This window comes from Garra rufa, chromosome 5, assembly GCF_049309525.1.
Source record: "Garra rufa chromosome 5, GarRuf1.0, whole genome shotgun sequence".
In the NCBI taxonomy this organism is placed as follows: domain Eukaryota; kingdom Metazoa; phylum Chordata; class Actinopteri; order Cypriniformes; family Cyprinidae; genus Garra; species Garra rufa.
Window position 1 is genome coordinate 40,389,006 of NC_133365.1, and position 19,058 is coordinate 40,408,063.

General features: G+C 35.5%; 1 protein-coding gene across 4 annotated transcripts in view; it reads left to right on the top strand.

Moving 5' to 3' along the window:
• gria3a (glutamate receptor, ionotropic, AMPA 3a) overlaps positions 1-19,058 on the top strand; it is a 54,483-nt gene that overhangs the window by 18,542 nt on the left and 16,883 nt on the right. For all 4 annotated transcript variants that reach the window (XR_012355592.1, XM_073840369.1, XM_073840368.1 and 1 more), the window contains exons 5-12: positions 456-509; positions 1,391-1,552; positions 2,376-2,543; positions 3,576-3,680; positions 6,059-6,166; positions 8,412-8,618; positions 10,995-11,368; positions 12,684-12,882. Coding sequence is in view for 3 of the 4 variants with exons in the window: in XM_073840369.1 (XP_073696470.1) it covers positions 456-509; positions 1,391-1,552; positions 2,376-2,543; positions 3,576-3,680; positions 6,059-6,166; positions 8,412-8,618; positions 10,995-11,368; positions 12,684-12,882 (1,377 nt within the window). In the remaining variant the exon portion in view is untranslated. The remainder of the gene's footprint in view (positions 1-455; positions 510-1,390; positions 1,553-2,375; positions 2,544-3,575; positions 3,681-6,058; positions 6,167-8,411; positions 8,619-10,994; positions 11,369-12,683; positions 12,883-19,058) is intronic.

Consider the following 19,058-nt stretch of genomic DNA (forward strand, 5'->3'; position numbering starts at 1 on the left):
TTTTTGTGTCCTCAAAATCTCATGAAATTTCAAATTTCTCATTAATTTAAAATAAAAGTATTTTTGTTATTTGGCCTTAATTATTTTTGAATTAAAATGACATGGCAGAAATGTTTTCCCATAAAAGTCATTCTCAAAGTCCTGTGTTTCACCACCTAGTATTCAGCTGTACTATTAATAAAAAGAAAAACACAATTATTTTTTCCCAGTACATTTTCCTCAGCTATTTACTATTAATAAAAAGTAAAACGCAAGCAAGCTTTCCACCTTTTTTCAACGCTGGTACTACAAAAATGCCCATAGTTACAGAATCACCCCTCAGTATTTTTTCAGGGTTTTGCATTTAATTTGTTGTTTGCCAGTATAATCTGTGATTCTTTCATTTTAATCTCATGGTCTACATAAACAATCAGACATTATGCTCGGTGACACTCTTTCATTCATTTCATTTCCAGGTTGTGATCTCAGGAAAGAACAGTCGAGGATATCATTACATCCTGGCTAATCTTGTAAGAAAACACACACACATGCCTAGATCTCATCTTTCTTAAAGGAACACTCCACTTTTTTTTGGAAATAGGCTCATTCTCCAACGCCCCCCGAGTTAATAAGTTGATTTTTACCGTTTTGAAATCCATTCAGCCATTCTCCTGTTCTGGCGATATCACTTTTAGCATAGCTTAGTATAGATCATTGAATCCTATTAGACCAATAGCATTGCGTTCAAAAATGACCAACGAGTTTCCATATTTGTTGTATTTAAAACTTGACTCTTCTGTAGTTATATCGTGTACTAAGACCGGTGGAAATGCAAAGCTGCGAGTTTCTAGGCTGATAAGATTAGGAACTACACTTCCATTCCGGCGTAATAGTCAAGGAAGTTTGCTGCCGTAATATGGCCGAAGCAGGCGGAATATTATCAGAAATGAGTTCCCAGCTAGTTTAGCATTTGCACATGTGCTGCGTGGTATTACTGCTCCTGCTTCGGCCATATTACGGCAGCAAACTTCCTTGACTATTACGCCGGAATGGGAGTGTAGATCCTTATCTTATCAGCCTAGAAAATTGAAGCTTTGCATTTCCACCGGTCTTAGTACACGATATAACTACAGAAGAGTCAAGTTTTAAATAGGACAAATATCGAAACTCGTTGGTCATTTTTGAACGTGATGCTATTGGTCTAATAGGATTCAATGATCTATGCTAAGCTATGCTAAAAGTGATATCGCCAGAACAGGAGAACGGCTGAATGGATTTCAAAACGGTAAAACTCAACTTATTAACTCGGTGGGAGTTGGAGAATGAGCCTATTTCCAAAAAAATTGGAGTGTTCCTTTAACCTTCTTTTAGTGACCATTCTCTTTTGCCAATTGACCATTTCTCTCATCAGGGATTTTCTAACATGAGTTTGGATAAGGTGTTTTCTGGTGGAGCGAATATTACCGGATTCCAAATCATAAATCCTGATAGCCCGATCGTGCAGCAGTTCCTCCAGCGCTGGGAGCGGCTCGATGAGAGAGAGTTTCCTGAGTCTAGAAACACTCCCCTGAAGGTTCACTCTCTCTATTTTTATGCTTATTTATGTGCATTTGTGATGTGTTTATTTGTGAGTGTGCCACTTGTGAATATGTTTGCAGAGTTTACTTGTGTATGTGTAATTAATGATAACATATTTTGATGAATTTAATGTAGCAGTCATGCAGCAGTTTCATCAGTCATTACTTTTTGTTGTTTCATGTCTGTGTTGCTTAAATTCTCCCATAATGCACCTCATTCGACTGTTCACTGAGTGTTTAAGTAAGGGATAACACATCCAGACAGTTGTTAAACTGTAAACATTAAAGCAATCATACCACTTTATTACACAGCATTTCACCAAATAAATAATTATGGCAATATTGAAGATATAGATTTAAGATGACACTGTTTTAGGAACTTACCAGTTTGTTAGTTATCTTATAATCTTTTACAGTGTACAAAACAATTGCCGCAAAATGGCAGCAGGTGAATTTGAAAGAGAGAGAGTTAGTCTGCAATACCAGGAGGACGTAATTAAATAATTGCACACATAATATTGATTTGGGTTTCATATTTTATTAGCTAGCCAAAAGCAAAGCTTCCACAAAGAAAAACTGTTCTTAGCAAGCGTATAGCGCTGACTTCAGTTACCCGGATGAACCTGTGTTATCAGCTTTTACCACTTGGTATCGAGGAATAACGTGCCTCGTAATGTCGTGACTGACCAATCAGAATCAAAAATTCCACAGAACCATTAATAAAAGAATAGATTATGAGCTCTGAGTTTTGTATTTTAATGTTTGTGTGGTTTTATTTTAATACTGATGTAAACCCTTTATGTTTGTTCTCATGTTTAGTACACCTCTGCACTGACACATGATGCCATCCTGGTGATAGCGGAAGCATTTCGGTATTTGAGACGTCAGCGTGTTGATATTTCTCGTCGAGGGAGTGCGGGCGATTGCCTTGCCAACCCGGCTGTACCATGGAGCCAGGGAATCGACATTGAGAGAGCTCTCAAAATGGTAGGAGGGGTCCATAAAGGGCCTCAGAGATAGGAAAAAATTTTGGAAAAAGCTGCGTTCACATTTTTTAATGATCAGTTGCTGAATTTGAAAAGGTTTGTGTTTATTTTTATCTATAGACCTTATGCACCAGAGAACGAAGCACACATCGAATTTTGTGCTTTTACCGTTTTTGCGGTAGCTCTGTATATTTATGTGGCATCGCTTTTTAGAAGTATTAAGCTGGTGAAATGGGTTTACTTAATATTGTAATGCTTGAAGCTGATACTATATATAATGTCAGTAGATCAGGAAGATTTTAAAGGGGACATCGGATTTTTCCACAAGTTGGTATGATTCTTTAGGGTCTTCGTGAAATGTCTGATACGTACTTTGTTTAAAATTTCTCAATGGTCGTGTAAAACTACACATTTCTTACCTTGTCCAAAACAGCTCTGTTCACAGCCGTTTCAGTGTATGACTCTTTCAGTGATAATGAGCTACTGCTCACTCAACTACATAACACCTGCATTGCTTACGATACATTGTTGTCACTACAGCTGCTCGAGTGCAGAGAAAATGCCAGACAGCATCGCTAAGGGCAGAAATATGCAAATACGGGACAGTCCGTTAGCGCTTGTGGGCGGAGCCTGTACAGTATGACGTCATACTGTTTAAAAAATCCAAACAGCTTGATAATTGAGACTGTTTACACTTACTGCGGATTAAAAAAGGAGTGAATGGATTTGTGTCATTGTAGGATGGTTGTGTCCACACACTGCAAGCATAATGTAAAAGTGAATTTTGCATCCGATGTCCCCTTTAAATCGAGCAGTTCATTCATAAATCCATAAGATCTTACCTTCATGCTGTGGAAACCAGCCTGGAGACAGAACACATTGAATACAGTGCTATAAAGGGGCAGGGCTACATAAGGTCTATATGGTTATAAGATACTTCCATTATGTTTAATAATGTTGTATCATGCTTTTCTTTTTTGATGTGCTTGTTGTTTTGTGGGTGTTACTGTTCCTGTGTGCTTTCCTCCTGCAGGTTCAGGTTCAGGGTATGACGGGAAATATTCAGTTCGACTCATTTGGACGGCGATCAAATTACACCATTGATGTTTATGAAATGAAATCGGGTGGAGCAAGAAAGGTTAGTGGCTCTGGGAGGGCAGTTTCTATAAATTGACACAATATTAATGTCACAGTAAAGCCACAAGCCACTTTAGAACATTAGCAATGCTATATATGTACATTTGTGTATGTATGTATATGTGTGTGTGTGTGTGTGTGTGTGTGTGTGTATATATATATATAACAAAACCAAAATTCAGACTCCTTCAACATTTCTCATATTATCACAGTGTATTCACTATAGTTTAGAAAATGGTAATAGAATATGACAAGACCTCGGAGTTAAACTGTGTCAGAATAATGTCAGATAACTTTGATAGAAAGCTTTGTAATGGTTTAGAATCAACCAAAAATTCAGATAACTATTAGTAAGACAATATTTCCAAAACTATCAATACTTTGTTGACCAAGCAATGCTTTGTTTTGTTCAGTCTGTGGTGTAAAAAGGTCGCATTAGCTATTAAAAAGAAAACACTAAAGCAAAACATGGTCAGATCAAGGTTTTTGACTAATTTTTGGGCTCAAATCTTGATCAATTTTACTGGTAGTTCATTGTATGAAGAATTTTTGGGTATAATATGTCACAGTTTACTTTATTTTGCTATCCTCACTTACATAAATGAAGTGTCCTGCACCCACTCGTTAAAAAAATGTGTATATATATATATATATATATATATATATATATATATATATACACAGTCAAGCCCGAAATTATTCAGACCAGCAAGTTTTTTTTTTTGACCAGAAAATGACACAGGATTCTCCCAAAAGATAATAAGACGATGTACAAGAGGCATCATTGTGGAAAAAAATATTTCTCAGCTTTTATTTACATTTGAATAAAAAATGGCATGTGCAAAATTATGCATACCCTTTGCAAACTGTCACAGTCTATGGGAAAATCCAAAGTTCTATACCATTCCAAATAGTCCAAGCTGTTCTAAAGCATCCTAATTACCCTGATTCATTAGGAACAGCTGTTTTAATCAACTCAACAGGTGAAAAACAGAAGCTCTCTGCTGTTGGCTTATAGACGGTCATGGCTAAGACAAAGGAGCTCACTGAGGACCTGCTGCTACGCATTGTGGCTGCTCACAAGTCAGGAAAGGGCTATAAGACCATATCTAAATGTTATGAAGTTCCAGTGGCTACAGTGCAAAGTATTATTAAAAAATACATGACGTTCTGCACTGTGAAAAATCTCAGAGGACGTGGTCGGAAGCCAAAAGTGACACCTGTGCTGACCAGGAGGATAGTGAAAGAGGTAAAAAATAATCCAAGGATCACCACCAAGGCCATCCTGATGAATCTGGGCTCTGCTGGTGGCAACATCTCAAGGTAGACAGTCCAACGGACACTGCGCACCGCTGGGGTCCAAGGACGCAGACCAAGGAGAACACCACTTCTCCAGATAAGGCACACAAAAGCCCGCTTGGCCTTTGCAAATGCTCATCTGGGCAAAGAAGAAGACAAAAGTGGTAAAGAAATGGTTAGCAGACAAAAACATTAACGTTTTGCAGTGGCCCAGCCAGAGTCCTGACTTAAATCCAACTGAGAATCTGTGGAGGGAACTAAAGATCAGGGTGATGGCAAGGAGACCCTCCAACCTGAAAGAGTTGGAGCTCATCGCTAAAGATGAATGGGCAAAAATACCAGTGGAGACATGCAAAAAGCTGGTCAGCAATTATAGGAAGCGTTTGATTGCTGTAATAGTCAATAAAAGCTTTTCTATTGATTATTGAGAAGGGTATGAATAATTTTAAACATTTTTTTTTAACGTTTTGTTCAAATGTAAATAAAAGATGAGTAATAATTTTGTACATCGTCTTATCTTCTGGGAGACGTCTGTGTCATTTCTAATAAAAAAAAAAACTTGCTGGTTGAATAAAAGTTTTTGCCAGGGGTATGAATAATTTCGGGCTTGACTATATATATATATATATATATATATATATATATATATATATATATATATAAAGATATGCATACATACATATATATATGTATATGTATATATGTACACCCACACACACACTTAATGACTGTAGCCAAAAAAAATGTAAATAATACAATTGATTTTTTTCTTTGCCTTTTTAGACCCTTACCATTAAATGTTGATTTTTTTTTTGCCAATTCCTTCCATTTTGTTTAAGTTACAGTATGTTTTCATATAGTGCAAGTAAATATTTTCTCTTGAAAGCTTAAGGAAAATGTTATTTCTCATGATATGACCCCTTTAACATACACTCGCCCTCATACAGGCTTTCCTCCTCCATCAGTCATAAGATCGTGTTTCTACTGAGTCATTCTCGTACTGAATTGCTGTATTTCTGTTATTGGTGGACTGTGATTGATTGATTCTATTTATGCTGTTGCTTTTTCTGTCCCTTGCAGATTGGCTACTGGAATGAATATGAGAAATTTGTTTATATAGTGGAGCAGCAGGTTACCAACGAATCCTCCTCTGTGGAAAACAGAACCATTGTGGTCACTACTATTATGGTACACTATCTAAAGCTGCTTTTAAATATACTGAACCATGATCCTTCTGCCCTTTCAGGTTTAGTGTCACAGTTGCATTGCATCCTTGGGGGGGCAGAACGTTTTTGTGTTTTGCTTTGCTTTGCACTCACTCACTACATGTTGAAACAGTCGATCACAGAAGAGTGTTTCAACTGTATCCGTGTGAGTGCCAAAGCATTTTCAGTTCCATTCCGGTGGCCTGTTGTAGCAGTGACATCACAATACTGGCTTTGGTAAGAAATAGGGTAGACTGTACCTCTCTCTGCTTCTTTCACGTCACCAAACGTAAGTACTACATGACTGAGATGCCAAGCTGGATGCAAATTGCAGAAGACATATACACACGAATATACACACAAAACATGGCTGATGGTTTTCTCACACATGGTGTGAAATAGTAAGCATCAGAAAAATGCTTCGTTTTACATCCCCTCAGAGTTCTGTTCTGTTCTGTGTTTTCTGGCTGAGGTCCAGTTTTTAATATCCAGCTGTCCTATCAGATGTGCCCATTAGGTGCAGACAGTTTATTTAGCTTCCTAAAAATGACACAATTGTCCACTCCAAATGATAAATGTGCGTAGGGATGTAGCTATGTGAGTGAGTGTGGCTAGTGCCCACTCAATAGCAAATCAATCCAAATAAAGTTTTTGATTAGATAGGCATTTACATATTTCCCTAATTTATTATTAGCTATTAGTTTCTAGTGAGTTGTGATTGAGAACCAGCTCAGAGCCTGTTTGTTCAATATTAAGTTCCAGTGATATTAGAAAATAAAAGGCATACAAATGCACAGCCACTCTAACATACAGCTGCAATTTTCTTTAACTAAAAATCAGACTTAGAACAAAAGGAGACAGAGTGGCATTATTTTGTAACTCCAAAACCAAAACAAAGTGATAAATACATTCTAATTGTTAGCTGTTTTTAAACAAACACATGTTAATTGAACCAAATGCTGGAAGTGAATTAGTTTGGGTTGTACAGTGATTACAGCTGGGCTTAAGTGAGATTCATAATTACGTCCTTAATGAAGAACTCTGAGAACTTGAGGGCAGGGGTGGATAGAGGAGAGGACTGAGATGAAACTGAATGAATATTAATTAAAGGATGAATATGGTAATTAATCTTTTGAATAATACATTACCTGAAGGTCACAGAAACCAAATCTTAGCAGAAAAAAATTAATTGAACTACAGAACTGTGCTAAGGAATACAGTTGTTTTTAATATAGATACGTTACATTACATTAGCAAAATAAGCATTTGTAAGACCAGTAAGAATTGCATAAATAAACATGTCAGTAAAATAGAAGCAAAGAAGCAAAGTCATTTAAATGTACCATAAGGTTCGCCTTATGTTACATTTAAAAGTGATGACGACCTCTTTCTGACTCTGCCTATGATGACCTTATAGGTAGATACAGAAATTGAAAGCAGGTTAATTATATAATTAGTTTTAAAAGACTGTAAAAAGAATGTTATCTGCACAGATGTGCTTGTGTAAAGGAACCTCATATATGTATATGTATATATTTTTATATAAGTTTATATATTATATAATCTCCAGTTTAAATAGCTGGAAACCAACTGAAAATATAGATGATTGGGTTCATTAAATAGGATGAAAGAAAACTAGAGTTTGATCTGGTTTCCTTTTAATGCTGAAGTTTCATCAGATTAAACATTACTGCTTGGCCTGATTAAAATAGTTCAAAGCACACACGTGTGAGAAAACCTCCCACCCTCTTTAACCCTCATGCATGCACTGTACACATACGTGTGTGAGTTTTCTTAAGCAGAGCCCCCTAAACTTCCATATCCTTGCTTGCTTTTGACAAATGACTCCAGTTTACCAATGAGAGGACCTGCAAGTTCACATCTCTGTCAGTTCTCTTTTTCTCTCTCCAGTTTGAGAATTCAGAAACCACCATTAAATAGCACTGTCCACATTCCCAAATCCCAGTTTCAATTCAAACTAGCCTTCCTCACAGCTGCTGTTTGGTAGCTTGGCTGTTGGTCACATTGCTGTTACGAGACTCACAATGCATGTTTATATCTCAGTATGTGTTTGTGTAAATGAGTAAGAATGAAAGAAGTGTGAAAGCGTGTGTGTGACATACTGTATCAGCATGATTGCAGAATAATCAGTGATATTATAAATATGTGTGTGTGTTCTGGGCTATCAGTCTGAAAGCCTGCTGAACCTCATCTGATTTGGTTAACAGGAAGCTCCATATGTAATGTACAAGAGGAATTATATGCAGTTGGAAGGGAATGATCGCTATGAGGGCTACTGTGTAGACTTGGCGTCAGAAATCGCAAAGCATGTGGGCATAAAGTACAAACTGTCCATTGTGGCTGATGGCAAATACGGAGCACGCGACCCTGAGACCAAGACCTGGAACGGCATGGTGGGGGAGTTGGTATATGGGGTGAGTGCTGGGAAAAATCATCCTGCAATGGGAAATTGTAGTGGCTGTGTGAAGCCAGCAACACTTGGGAGGACTCATAAAAAATCACTGACCACTTTGTCAAAATAAAAGTCATAAAATCACTTTTTTTTGTAGGTTTTCTAAATATATCTTGCAAGATTTTTTCACTATCTTTTAACGTATTCTAGTCAGAGTTCTTAACATTCTTTTCTCTGTCACATGGTTTATTTTGACACTGTAATGTGATTTTTAAATATTCCAATATCCTGGTGTTGCTGACATCACCCAAGTCTTTGGTCATGGTCAGTGTTTTTACACAATAAAGCTCCAAATTATTGCCTCTCTGCATGTGGTCGAAACACCATGGGTTAAGGCCTTGCATAAATGCATTTATTTGGGGAAAACTAAAATCAGCTTTACCCATTTGGTTTCTGTTAAAGTTAAAAAACACATCTTATTCTTTATTTACTGTAAGAATGACAGTGTGTGCATGTGTCTGTCTCTGCTTTTGTTTTGGTTTTGTGTGCCATTCAACATATCTTTAATATATGATACATCAATTAATCATCTCAGGTTTTTTTTTTAACTAAAAATATCTTATGCACAATACTGGGATGCACAGTGTACATTCACCTTATCTGTTAGGAGTCCTTTTTTATTTATCAGTATTGACCAATATTGAATATTTCATGGCTGATATTTAATATAACATTTAATATTTTAATTTTTACAGTGGTGCCCAAAATTATTAGAACACTAGTTTTTTCACCAGCTAAAAAGTCAGTTATTTTATGTTATCTTTTGCTGCAGTGTGTCAGTAGGAAATATCAGTTTACATTTCCAAACATTGATTTTGCCATTAATTGTAATAATCCAGTGAGATTTTTGTTTGCACAAGGAGTCTGACAACAGTCAGTGCTCCACACAGAGATCTGATCTCATCTTCATCGAGTCTGTCTGGAATTAGGTGAAGAAACAGAACAAACTGAGACAAACTAAATCCAGAAGAACTGTGGCCATGTCTCCAAAATGCTTCAAGAGACCTACCTGCAAAGCTGCATTACTGTTAAAATGCTGTAAAATGAGGATGCTGTCAAAAATAATTTCTTAAAAAGATTTTCTTTATCATTTAACTTCAAGTAACTAAATTAAATCAACATTTGGTGTGACCATCCTTTGTGTTTAAAGCAGCTTTTGCCCTAGGTGCACCAGTTTTTCAGGTAGCTTTGCTGGTAGGTCTCTTGAAGCATCTTGGAGACGTTGCCACAGTTATTCTGGGTTTAGTCTGTCTCAGTTTGTTCTGTTTCTCTGTGTGGAGCACTGGCTGTTGTCAGACTCCTTGTGCAAACAAACATCTCACTGGATTATTACAATTAGTGGCAAAATGAATGTTTGGAAATTTAAACTGATATTTTCTACTGACACAATGCAACAAAAGATAGAAATAACTGACTTAAAACCATTTTAAAGCTGGTTTTAGCTAGCATTCTAATAATTTTGGCCACCACTGTAAATTCTGTTAAGAATTTATCATAAACTGGCAAAATTCTTGGTTTTTATTAGCCAGAATTTAGTGCATCCCTACACAAAATATTACTATGAAGTTCCATTTAGATCTTCTGTTGAATTTTAAATTGTGTCCCTGGACCACAAAACCAGTCTTAAGTCGCTGGGGTATATTTGTAGCAATAGCCAAAAATACATTGCATGGGTCAAAATTTTAGATTTTTCTTTTATGCCAAAAATCATTAAGAAATTAAGTAAAGTTCATGTTCCATGAAGATTTTTTGTAAAATTCCTACTGTAAACATATCAAAATGTAATTTTTGATTTGTAATATGCATTGTCAAGAACCTAATTTGGACAACTTTAAAGGTGATTTTCTCATTCTTTTTGATTTTTTTGCATCCTTAGATTTCTGATTTCAAATAGATGTATCTCAGTCAAATATATTGTCCTATCCTAACAAACCATACATCAATAGAACGCTTATGTATTGAGCTTTCATATGATGTATAAATCTCAGTTTTGTCAAATTTATCCTTATGACTGGTTTTGTGGTCCAGGGTCACAATTGAGTTCTGAGTTGCATTCATAAGCAGATGGAGACAAGAAGGCATTTTGGGACAGAAGTACATGGTAACATCTGTTACATACAGTTATAACATACAGTTAAATGTAAAGAATTAACCAAAATTACTTTTGATTGTTGTTAGTATTCTTAAATATCTAGTAAAAACTTGATCATTCCTCAGTTCTGCATTTTAATTGTCATTACATTTTTTTTAAATAGCAGACCATCTAATCACATCTCCATGATCAAACCTTGTTTTTGTCGTATTATGAACTGAGCTTTACTGTGTTCCATGTTTCCAGAGGGCAGATATAGCTGTGGCTCCTCTCACTATAACCCTTGTCCGGGAGGAGGTGATAGATTTCTCCAAGCCCTTCATGAGTCTGGGCATTTCCATCATGATCAAGAAACCGCAGAAGTCCAAACCAGGAGTCTTCTCCTTCCTGGATCCGCTGGCCTATGAGATCTGGATGTGTATCGTGTTTGCATATATCGGTGTGAGCGTGGTTCTCTTCCTGGTGAGTCGTTTCAGTCCATACGAATGGCACCTGGATGAGAACGAAGAGGCCAAGGATCCGCAGACTCCACCCGACCCGCCCAACGACTTCGGCATCTTTAACAGTCTCTGGTTCTCTCTTGGAGCTTTCATGCAGCAAGGATGCGATATCTCGCCAAGGTTGGTGTATTATTTAGCCCATCCTTGTCTCTCCATCCTCATCTTTTTCTCTCCCCTCATCTTTGCATTTTATGGTCGTCTTGTCTTTCATGGTGCATATTTGTTATTCTACTTGGGGCGTTTCACTTATAATAAGCTTGTCTTCTAACCACAACCCATTCTTTCATCACTTTCTTCACTTCATTCATTCAATCATTCAAGTCACTTCTTTACTCAGTCACTCATCCATCACAATATTGTCACTACAACTGTTCCTGTCTTTATGTTTTCTTTTTCTGTCTTGAAGTAAAGCTTGTTTTAAATCAGTGGTTCTCATTTTTTTAGTCCTTTTTGAAACTACAGAAACATTTGCACTAACTTTTTTCTAAATTTGTACTGTTAATGATAACAAAATTATTAAACATAAAACTCAATGAAAACTGCATGTTTTGGTTAATATTCTAATAACTCTTAAATTATTTAAAGTGAAAATTATTGAAAGGATCTCCAGGATCAGGACTAAGAACCACTGGCACGGAATTAATATATCAATTAATATATGTATATATTTAAAAATCTAAAGATGGCTTTTATATCCAAATATAATTAAATTATTAGTAAATTAAATAACTAAATTATGAATAAATTAAATAAATAATAACAATTATTATTATTTAAAAAATGAATTTTACTACTTTGCAGACAAAATAATTAAAGGATTAGTTCACCCAAAAAGGAAAATAACTTTTTTTTGTATCATCAATAAAAAAAAAAACTAGATTTGAGAACTGCCTTACACTTTGAGAACCACTGCTTAAAGTGATGCTGGCCACCGGCTAAAATAATTTATATTCGCCATGTGTTGACTGTAAAATGTTCAGGTTTTCTCTCTTTCACTCTCTTTTTCTCTTTCTTGGAGGGCTACCGTGTTCTTGCTGCATGTCTCTATTTTACTGTCAGCAGTTGGTGTTTATAAACTGTTTCAGTGGAGGAGTGTCAGCCCTCTTCATTCATTCCATCATTCGTCTATTCAATCATTCGATTTTCCTGCCCATCGTATTCATCTAATTCCTCTTGGATTCCTGTCTTTCATTCTTGAGGTCATCTTTGTGACCCTGTTCTTCTCATTCTCATCTTTCTTCTGTCTCTCATGAGACAGACCTGTCCAAACAGAAGCTTCACTTCTTTTGTCAGTGTCTTGAAGACATTTACATGTTTATCGTCAGTAATAGTTTCAATACATTTGTCCTAATTGTTAACCTTTCACAGGGGTTTTGTTTGCTCTCCTATTGTCTCTCTTGCTCCCTCTTTCCCTGTCTCCCTCTCTTTCTCTCAGGTCTCTGTCTGGCCGTATTGTTGGAGGTGTGTGGTGGTTCTTCACTCTGATCATCATTTCATCCTACACTGCCAATCTGGCTGCTTTCCTGACTGTGGAGAGGATGGTGTCGCCTATAGAGAGTGCAGAAGACCTGGCCAAGCAGACTGAGATCGCCTACGGAACACTTGACTCCGGTTCCACTAAAGAGTTCTTCAGGGTAAGACACAGAAAAAATGTAGTGTCAAATGCTAAATTACTGGGATTCCTAGCCAAAACTAGGAAAATGGTTATTGATAATAATAAAACCGTGCCAGTGTTTCTTAGTCCTGATCCTGGAGATCCGATCCCCAACTGTATTTTGCATCTCTCCCTTATTTATGTCTATGCTACTGTTCAATACAAAAATACAGTAAAACTATTATATTACAAGTATTCTTGTGGTGGCAAAGCTGAATTTTTAGCAGCCATTTCTCCAGTCTTCAGTGTCACATGATTCTTTTAGAAATCATTTTTAATATGCCGATTTGACGCTTAAGAAATTTTTATTGTTATTACTACAGTGTTGAAAATGTGTGCTGCTTAATACCTTTGTAGAAACTGTAATAGATTTTTCCGGATTCTTTGATAAATAGCAAGGTTCAAAAGAACAACATTTATTTGAAATTTTAGGGTTTTATTAATTGATTTAATTATTTATTTTTAAAATAGAAATCTTTTGTAAAATGTCCAAAAAAACAACAACTTTTTATTAATTTAATGTTTTCACCACTGAATAAAAAAAGGTTATTGCCACTTTTTTTAAGAATTGCAAGATATAAACACTTGGGAGTTGTAAAGTTGAAATTGCGAGATAAAAACTGATATTTTTCTCTTAAATGCAAGTTTGTATGTCACAATTCTGACTTCTTTCTCGCTATTGCGAGTTTATATCTGACTTGCAATTCTGACTTCCACTTGCGAGTTATGCTGTTGTCAACTTGCAATTCTGAGAAATAAACTTGCAATTCTGAGAAATTTGAAATTTTAGGTTTTTATTAATTTATTTTTTTTAAAAATAGTAATCTTTTGTAAAATCAAAATGTACAAAAAAACCTTTTGATTATTTTAATGTATCCTGGCTATATGGAAGCCTGTTTCCACCACTGAATTTAAAAAAGGTTATTGCCACTTTTTTTCTCACAATTCAATTTTTTTTTTTCTCAGAATTGCTAGACATAAACTCCAAATGCGAGTTGTAAATTCAGAATTGCAATTCTGAAGTTTTATTTCTCTTAAATGTGTTCTGACTCATAATTTTGAGTTATAAAGTCAGAATTGCAAGGCAAACTTTCAATTCTGAGAAATAAACTTGCAATTCTGAGAAATAAAGTCAGAATTGTATTTCTCATAATTGCGAGTTTGTATCTTACAATTCTGATTTTATATTTCACAATTCTGACTTTATATATCCTCCTGAGACCCCGCCCATTGACTTATGTCCTCTGTAGTGGACCTTGTGTTTTCATGAATTTTCTTTGAATTTTTTGAGCTACTCTGTCAAGTCCTATTGTACTGTGCAGAGGACATCCTGGGCTTTCTAGTGATATGTCATTTGATTGGCTGGCATGCTAAGAACCACTTTTACACTGAATCCAAAATGGCCGACATGCAAATGAGCACATTTTATGGGAAGGACAGAGATATGTAAAATTTAGCTTTTTTACATGTTTTTTACTATTATTATCACATATATATTTGTTTATTAAAGTGTCAGTAACAATACATTTAGCTTTCAAAGCTGTTAAATTGTTTATGTTTCAAAATATCATCCTTTTTTAAATGTCAACTATAGTGGACATCAGGACCATCTTAATGTAATTAATGACTGCATGTTGTAGGAGGCAGAACTGAAGCAGAGAGGATTTTTATAAGATAGTTGAGGGAGACTCTGACTTAGAGCTGTCAGATGAGGATAAATTTGAATGTAACATACAAGAAGATGTTGAAGAAGAGGAAGAAATTGCAGGAGACTCAGATGAGCAGACTGAGACAGACACAGAGACAGAAAGGGAAGAACAGGAAAGATACCGCACTCTGTGGTTCTGCAGAAGGACAATGCACACCAGCAAATTCACTTCTTAATGGTTGAAGAAAAACAAAATGAAGACTTTGGAGTGGCCTAGTCAAAGTCCTGACCTGAATCCTATTGAGATGCCCACAGCATGACCTTACAAAATGTGGTCCATGCTCGAAAACCCTCCAATGTGGCTGAATTACAACAATTCTGCCAAGATGAGTGGGCCAAAATTCCTGCACAGCGCCGTAACAGACTCATTGCAAGTTATGGAAAATGCTTGATTTCAGTTGTTTTGTTTTTGTTACATAAATGTTGGATTAATATCCCTTTACAGCCATATTCTGTACAGTTTTGTTGTGTGAGTTTGGCTGTCGTTTCGAACTAAAATGGTCCTGTGGTCCACTACAGTGGACATGCTGTAAAATTAAAAATAAAAACAAAACGTAAAAACTCTAAATTGTAGAATTTTTTTTTTAACCCAAAGGATGTAGGAAATCACAAAAAAACAACAAAAAAGAGGCACTTTTTTTCTTTGGGTCTCAGGAGGATATAACTTGCAATTGTGAGTTTATATCTCACAATTCTGAGAAAAAAGATTGAATTGCAAGTTTGTATTATGCAATACGCAGAATTGCAAGATATAAATTTGCAATTTCAAGAAAAAAATCAATTGCAAGTTTGTCTTGCAATTCTGACATAATTTGCAATTGCAAGAAAAAAAGTCAGAATTGCAAGTTGACTTTATACTTTGCGATTGTAAGTCAGAATTGCAATATATAAACTTGCAATTGCAATTAAAAAAAGTCAGAATTGCAGGACAAACTTGCAATTCTGAGAAATAAACTCGCAATTCTGAGAAATAAAGTCAGATTTGTGAGATGTACACTCAATTCAAAGAAAAAAAGTCAAAATTTTGCAATTCTGACTTTATTTCTCAGAATTTATAACTTGCAATTGCGAGTTTATATCTCACAATTCTAAGAAAAAAGTTTGAATTGCGAGTTTGTACTATGCAATTTTGAGAATAAAAGTCAGAACTGCCAGATATAAACTGGCAATTGCAAAAAAATGGGCAGAATTGTGAGTTTATTTCTCAGAATTGCAAGTTTGTCTGGCAATTTTGATGTTATAACTTGCAATTGTGAGGAAAAAAGTCAGAATTGCGAGTTTATTTCTAACAATTGCAAGTTTATATCTTGCATTTCTAACTTTATAATTTGCAGTTGCAAGTTTATATCTAACAATTCTGAGAAAATAAGTTTAAATTGTGAGTTTATATTAGGCAATTCTGAGAATAAAAGCTGTTTAAAAGCACTTTATGTTCTGTATGACAAAGATACTTTTCAGATCATTCAGCCTAAGATTTCCAGGAAAAAGTAATCAGTTTGTTGTGTTTTTTATATTTCACTAAACGGATGTGAGTCCAATGTGCCAAAAATTTTCTTTTTCTGCCTGTCTGTGCAAAACCTAATGCGCATTATACAACTCATTAGGTACTAGTAGCTGAACTGAATCTGTCAATTAAAGTAGACATTCAAAATGTGCAGTATTGTAAGGGTTTTTTGATTCAGCATTGAGAAATACTGATATATGAGTTTGAGGGAGTGTCTGGTGTTGCTTTGATTTCTTTTCTTAAACACCATACATATGAATTATAGGCTTACTTTACATGCTCATGGGGTGATAATGGTAAAGGATTGTTGCCTTAAATCTGAAACGACAAGGTAATCTAAAGGAAAGCACCTATTTATGTTAACTTACTTGCAAGAAATTCTGAGACTAAACTGCTATGACAGTCAATTGGCAATCTGAGAAAGATGTCACCACAGACATGCGACCACCTTTGACTGAAGACATGTTTTACTGAATCTTAGCCAGAAACCATTTTCATGTGAGGCAGCCACAGGCAGGATATGTGTGTGCTTGTGTGTTTTGAGATGACAGGGAACAGGGCAGTTTTAAGATGACCCAGATACACCACTGCTGATGAGCTCATCCTGTCATTTCACCTTAATGTCACGATTACTTGCTGTCTGTGTCTGTGTGCTTGAAAGCAGATATACATGTACACACACACACACACACACACACACACACACACACACACACACACACACACACACACACACACACACACGTAATCAGTCACTCACACAGTCACTGTCATCTCACAGACCCACTATAGAGTGGTTGGAGACAGAGATGGAGAACACATGAAATGAGGTGCCCTTTTGCTCCTCTCTCTTTCATAAGTTGTCATCTGTTAACAAACTGGATCAGAGCAAAGATGACAGGAGAGCAGCTGACACAGACTTAGACTGAATTTGATGTGGAGACAGTCTCCACCTTGTGTTCATAACTTATTATTGCAGCAAACTATTCTAGCAAGTAGTGAATGTAACTCAGCTTTATTAGATGGTAATGCTGGTTCGAGTTTAGGTTTTTAGCTAGAAAAACAATGTTGGGTATATTGCGAAACAGTCACCACAAAACAAGCAGTTTAAAGAAACAATCAACCTCATTTCATTCTAAACTTGATGGTTTTATTTCTTCCATGGAGCAAAAATGAAGAAATTGTTATGCTGATACTCTTTTCCATGAATTTACAATGAATTGAAACAATGAAATGAAAGTATTGTACAATAAAAGTTTTATAAAGAGGCCCATATGACTATTATTTAGCAAAGATGCATTAAATTGATCAAAAGTGGCAGTGAAAATGTTACTTTTTTAAATAAATGCTGTTCTTTTGAACTTTCTATTTATTACAGTTACCACAAAAATATTATGCACCACAACTATTTTAATATTGATAATAATAATAAATGTTTCTTAAGGAACAAATCAGCATATTAGAATGATTTCTGAAGAATCATGTGACACTAAATATATATCTTATATATATCTTATATCTTTCTGCTTTGCCATTACAGAAATCAATTACATTTTAAAATATATTCAGATCAAAAACAGTTGTTTTAAATCATAATAACATTTCAGAGTATTACTGTTTTGCTGTATTTTTCTGTTCCTCTATTATAAAAATCTTACTGGCCCCAAACTTTTATTATAAGGCTTACATGAAAAGGTCTTCAAAATTGCTCCTTTTTTGTTCTGAGGAACTCACACATACAAGTTTGAAAAAAACATAGGTCTGGGTAAAAAATTTTTCCCAGAACTAGTCCTTAAAATATGTGACCGTGGACCACAAAACCAGTCTTAAGTAGCACGGTTGTATTTCTAGCAATAGCTAAAAGTACACTGTGTGATTGTATCATCAAACTTATTGATTTTTCTTTTATGCCAAAAATCATTAGGATATTAACTAAAGATCATGTTCCATGAAGATATTTTGTAACTTTCCTGTAAATATATCAAAACTTAATTTTTGATTAGTAATATGCATTGCTAAGAACTTCATTTGGACAACTTAAAGACTTTTTTCTCAATATTTTTATTTTATTTGTCATTTTTTTGTGCACCCTCAGATTTTAGACTTTCAAATAGTTGTATCTCGGCCAAATATTGTCCTATCCTAACAAACCGTACAAAAAAATAACTGGTTCAAAAAAATGATGCTTATGAGCGGTTTTGTGGTCCAGGGACAGGGTCACATATGTTAAAATACAAAAAGGTTGCTGGGAGGGTTAGGTTTAAGGGTTTGTGAATGGGAATATATTGGAACGTCAAATATAAAAACAATAGCAGACGGTTAAAAGTGTCCACCAGGGTTAAAAGCTCTGTTATGTACCTAAGCATTCACTTGGCTAGACAACAGCTCATCCAGTAGTGTAAGTTGGTACTATATGTTTATCATGTCAGAGATCTGAAAAGAGGCATTATTTTGCATGTCCATTTGGTGCCGCTAGTGGCACAGAAATTGCACACTTCCGCTTTTGAATTTTACAGTTTGTGCCTGAAAACTAAAAAAAACACATTCACATACACTCCTACACCAGCTGTTTGGAGGTCAAGTTAACCTACTTACATGTACGATATGTGTGAGTGTATGTCCTATAAAGGAAGGAGTGTGTGTGTGTGTGTGTGTGTGTGTGTGTGTGTGTGTGTGTGTGTGTTCTCTCCAGAGATATCCTGTCCGCTACATGGCCATTTATAGCTACCCTCACAAGAGATGGGCACTGAATATTTTGGTTTAGGAAACTTAAGCTAGGATTCACCTCAAATGCTGAATTGCAGCAGAATTACAAGGATTAGTAGTGCCATAATTTCTCTGTCCTTTCATTCATTCTATGCATTCTGAGTGTGAGGATGTGTGGGAGAAATGTTAAGGGTTTTTTTTTTTTAGTTTTTTTTTTTCTGAACTTATATGGTACTTT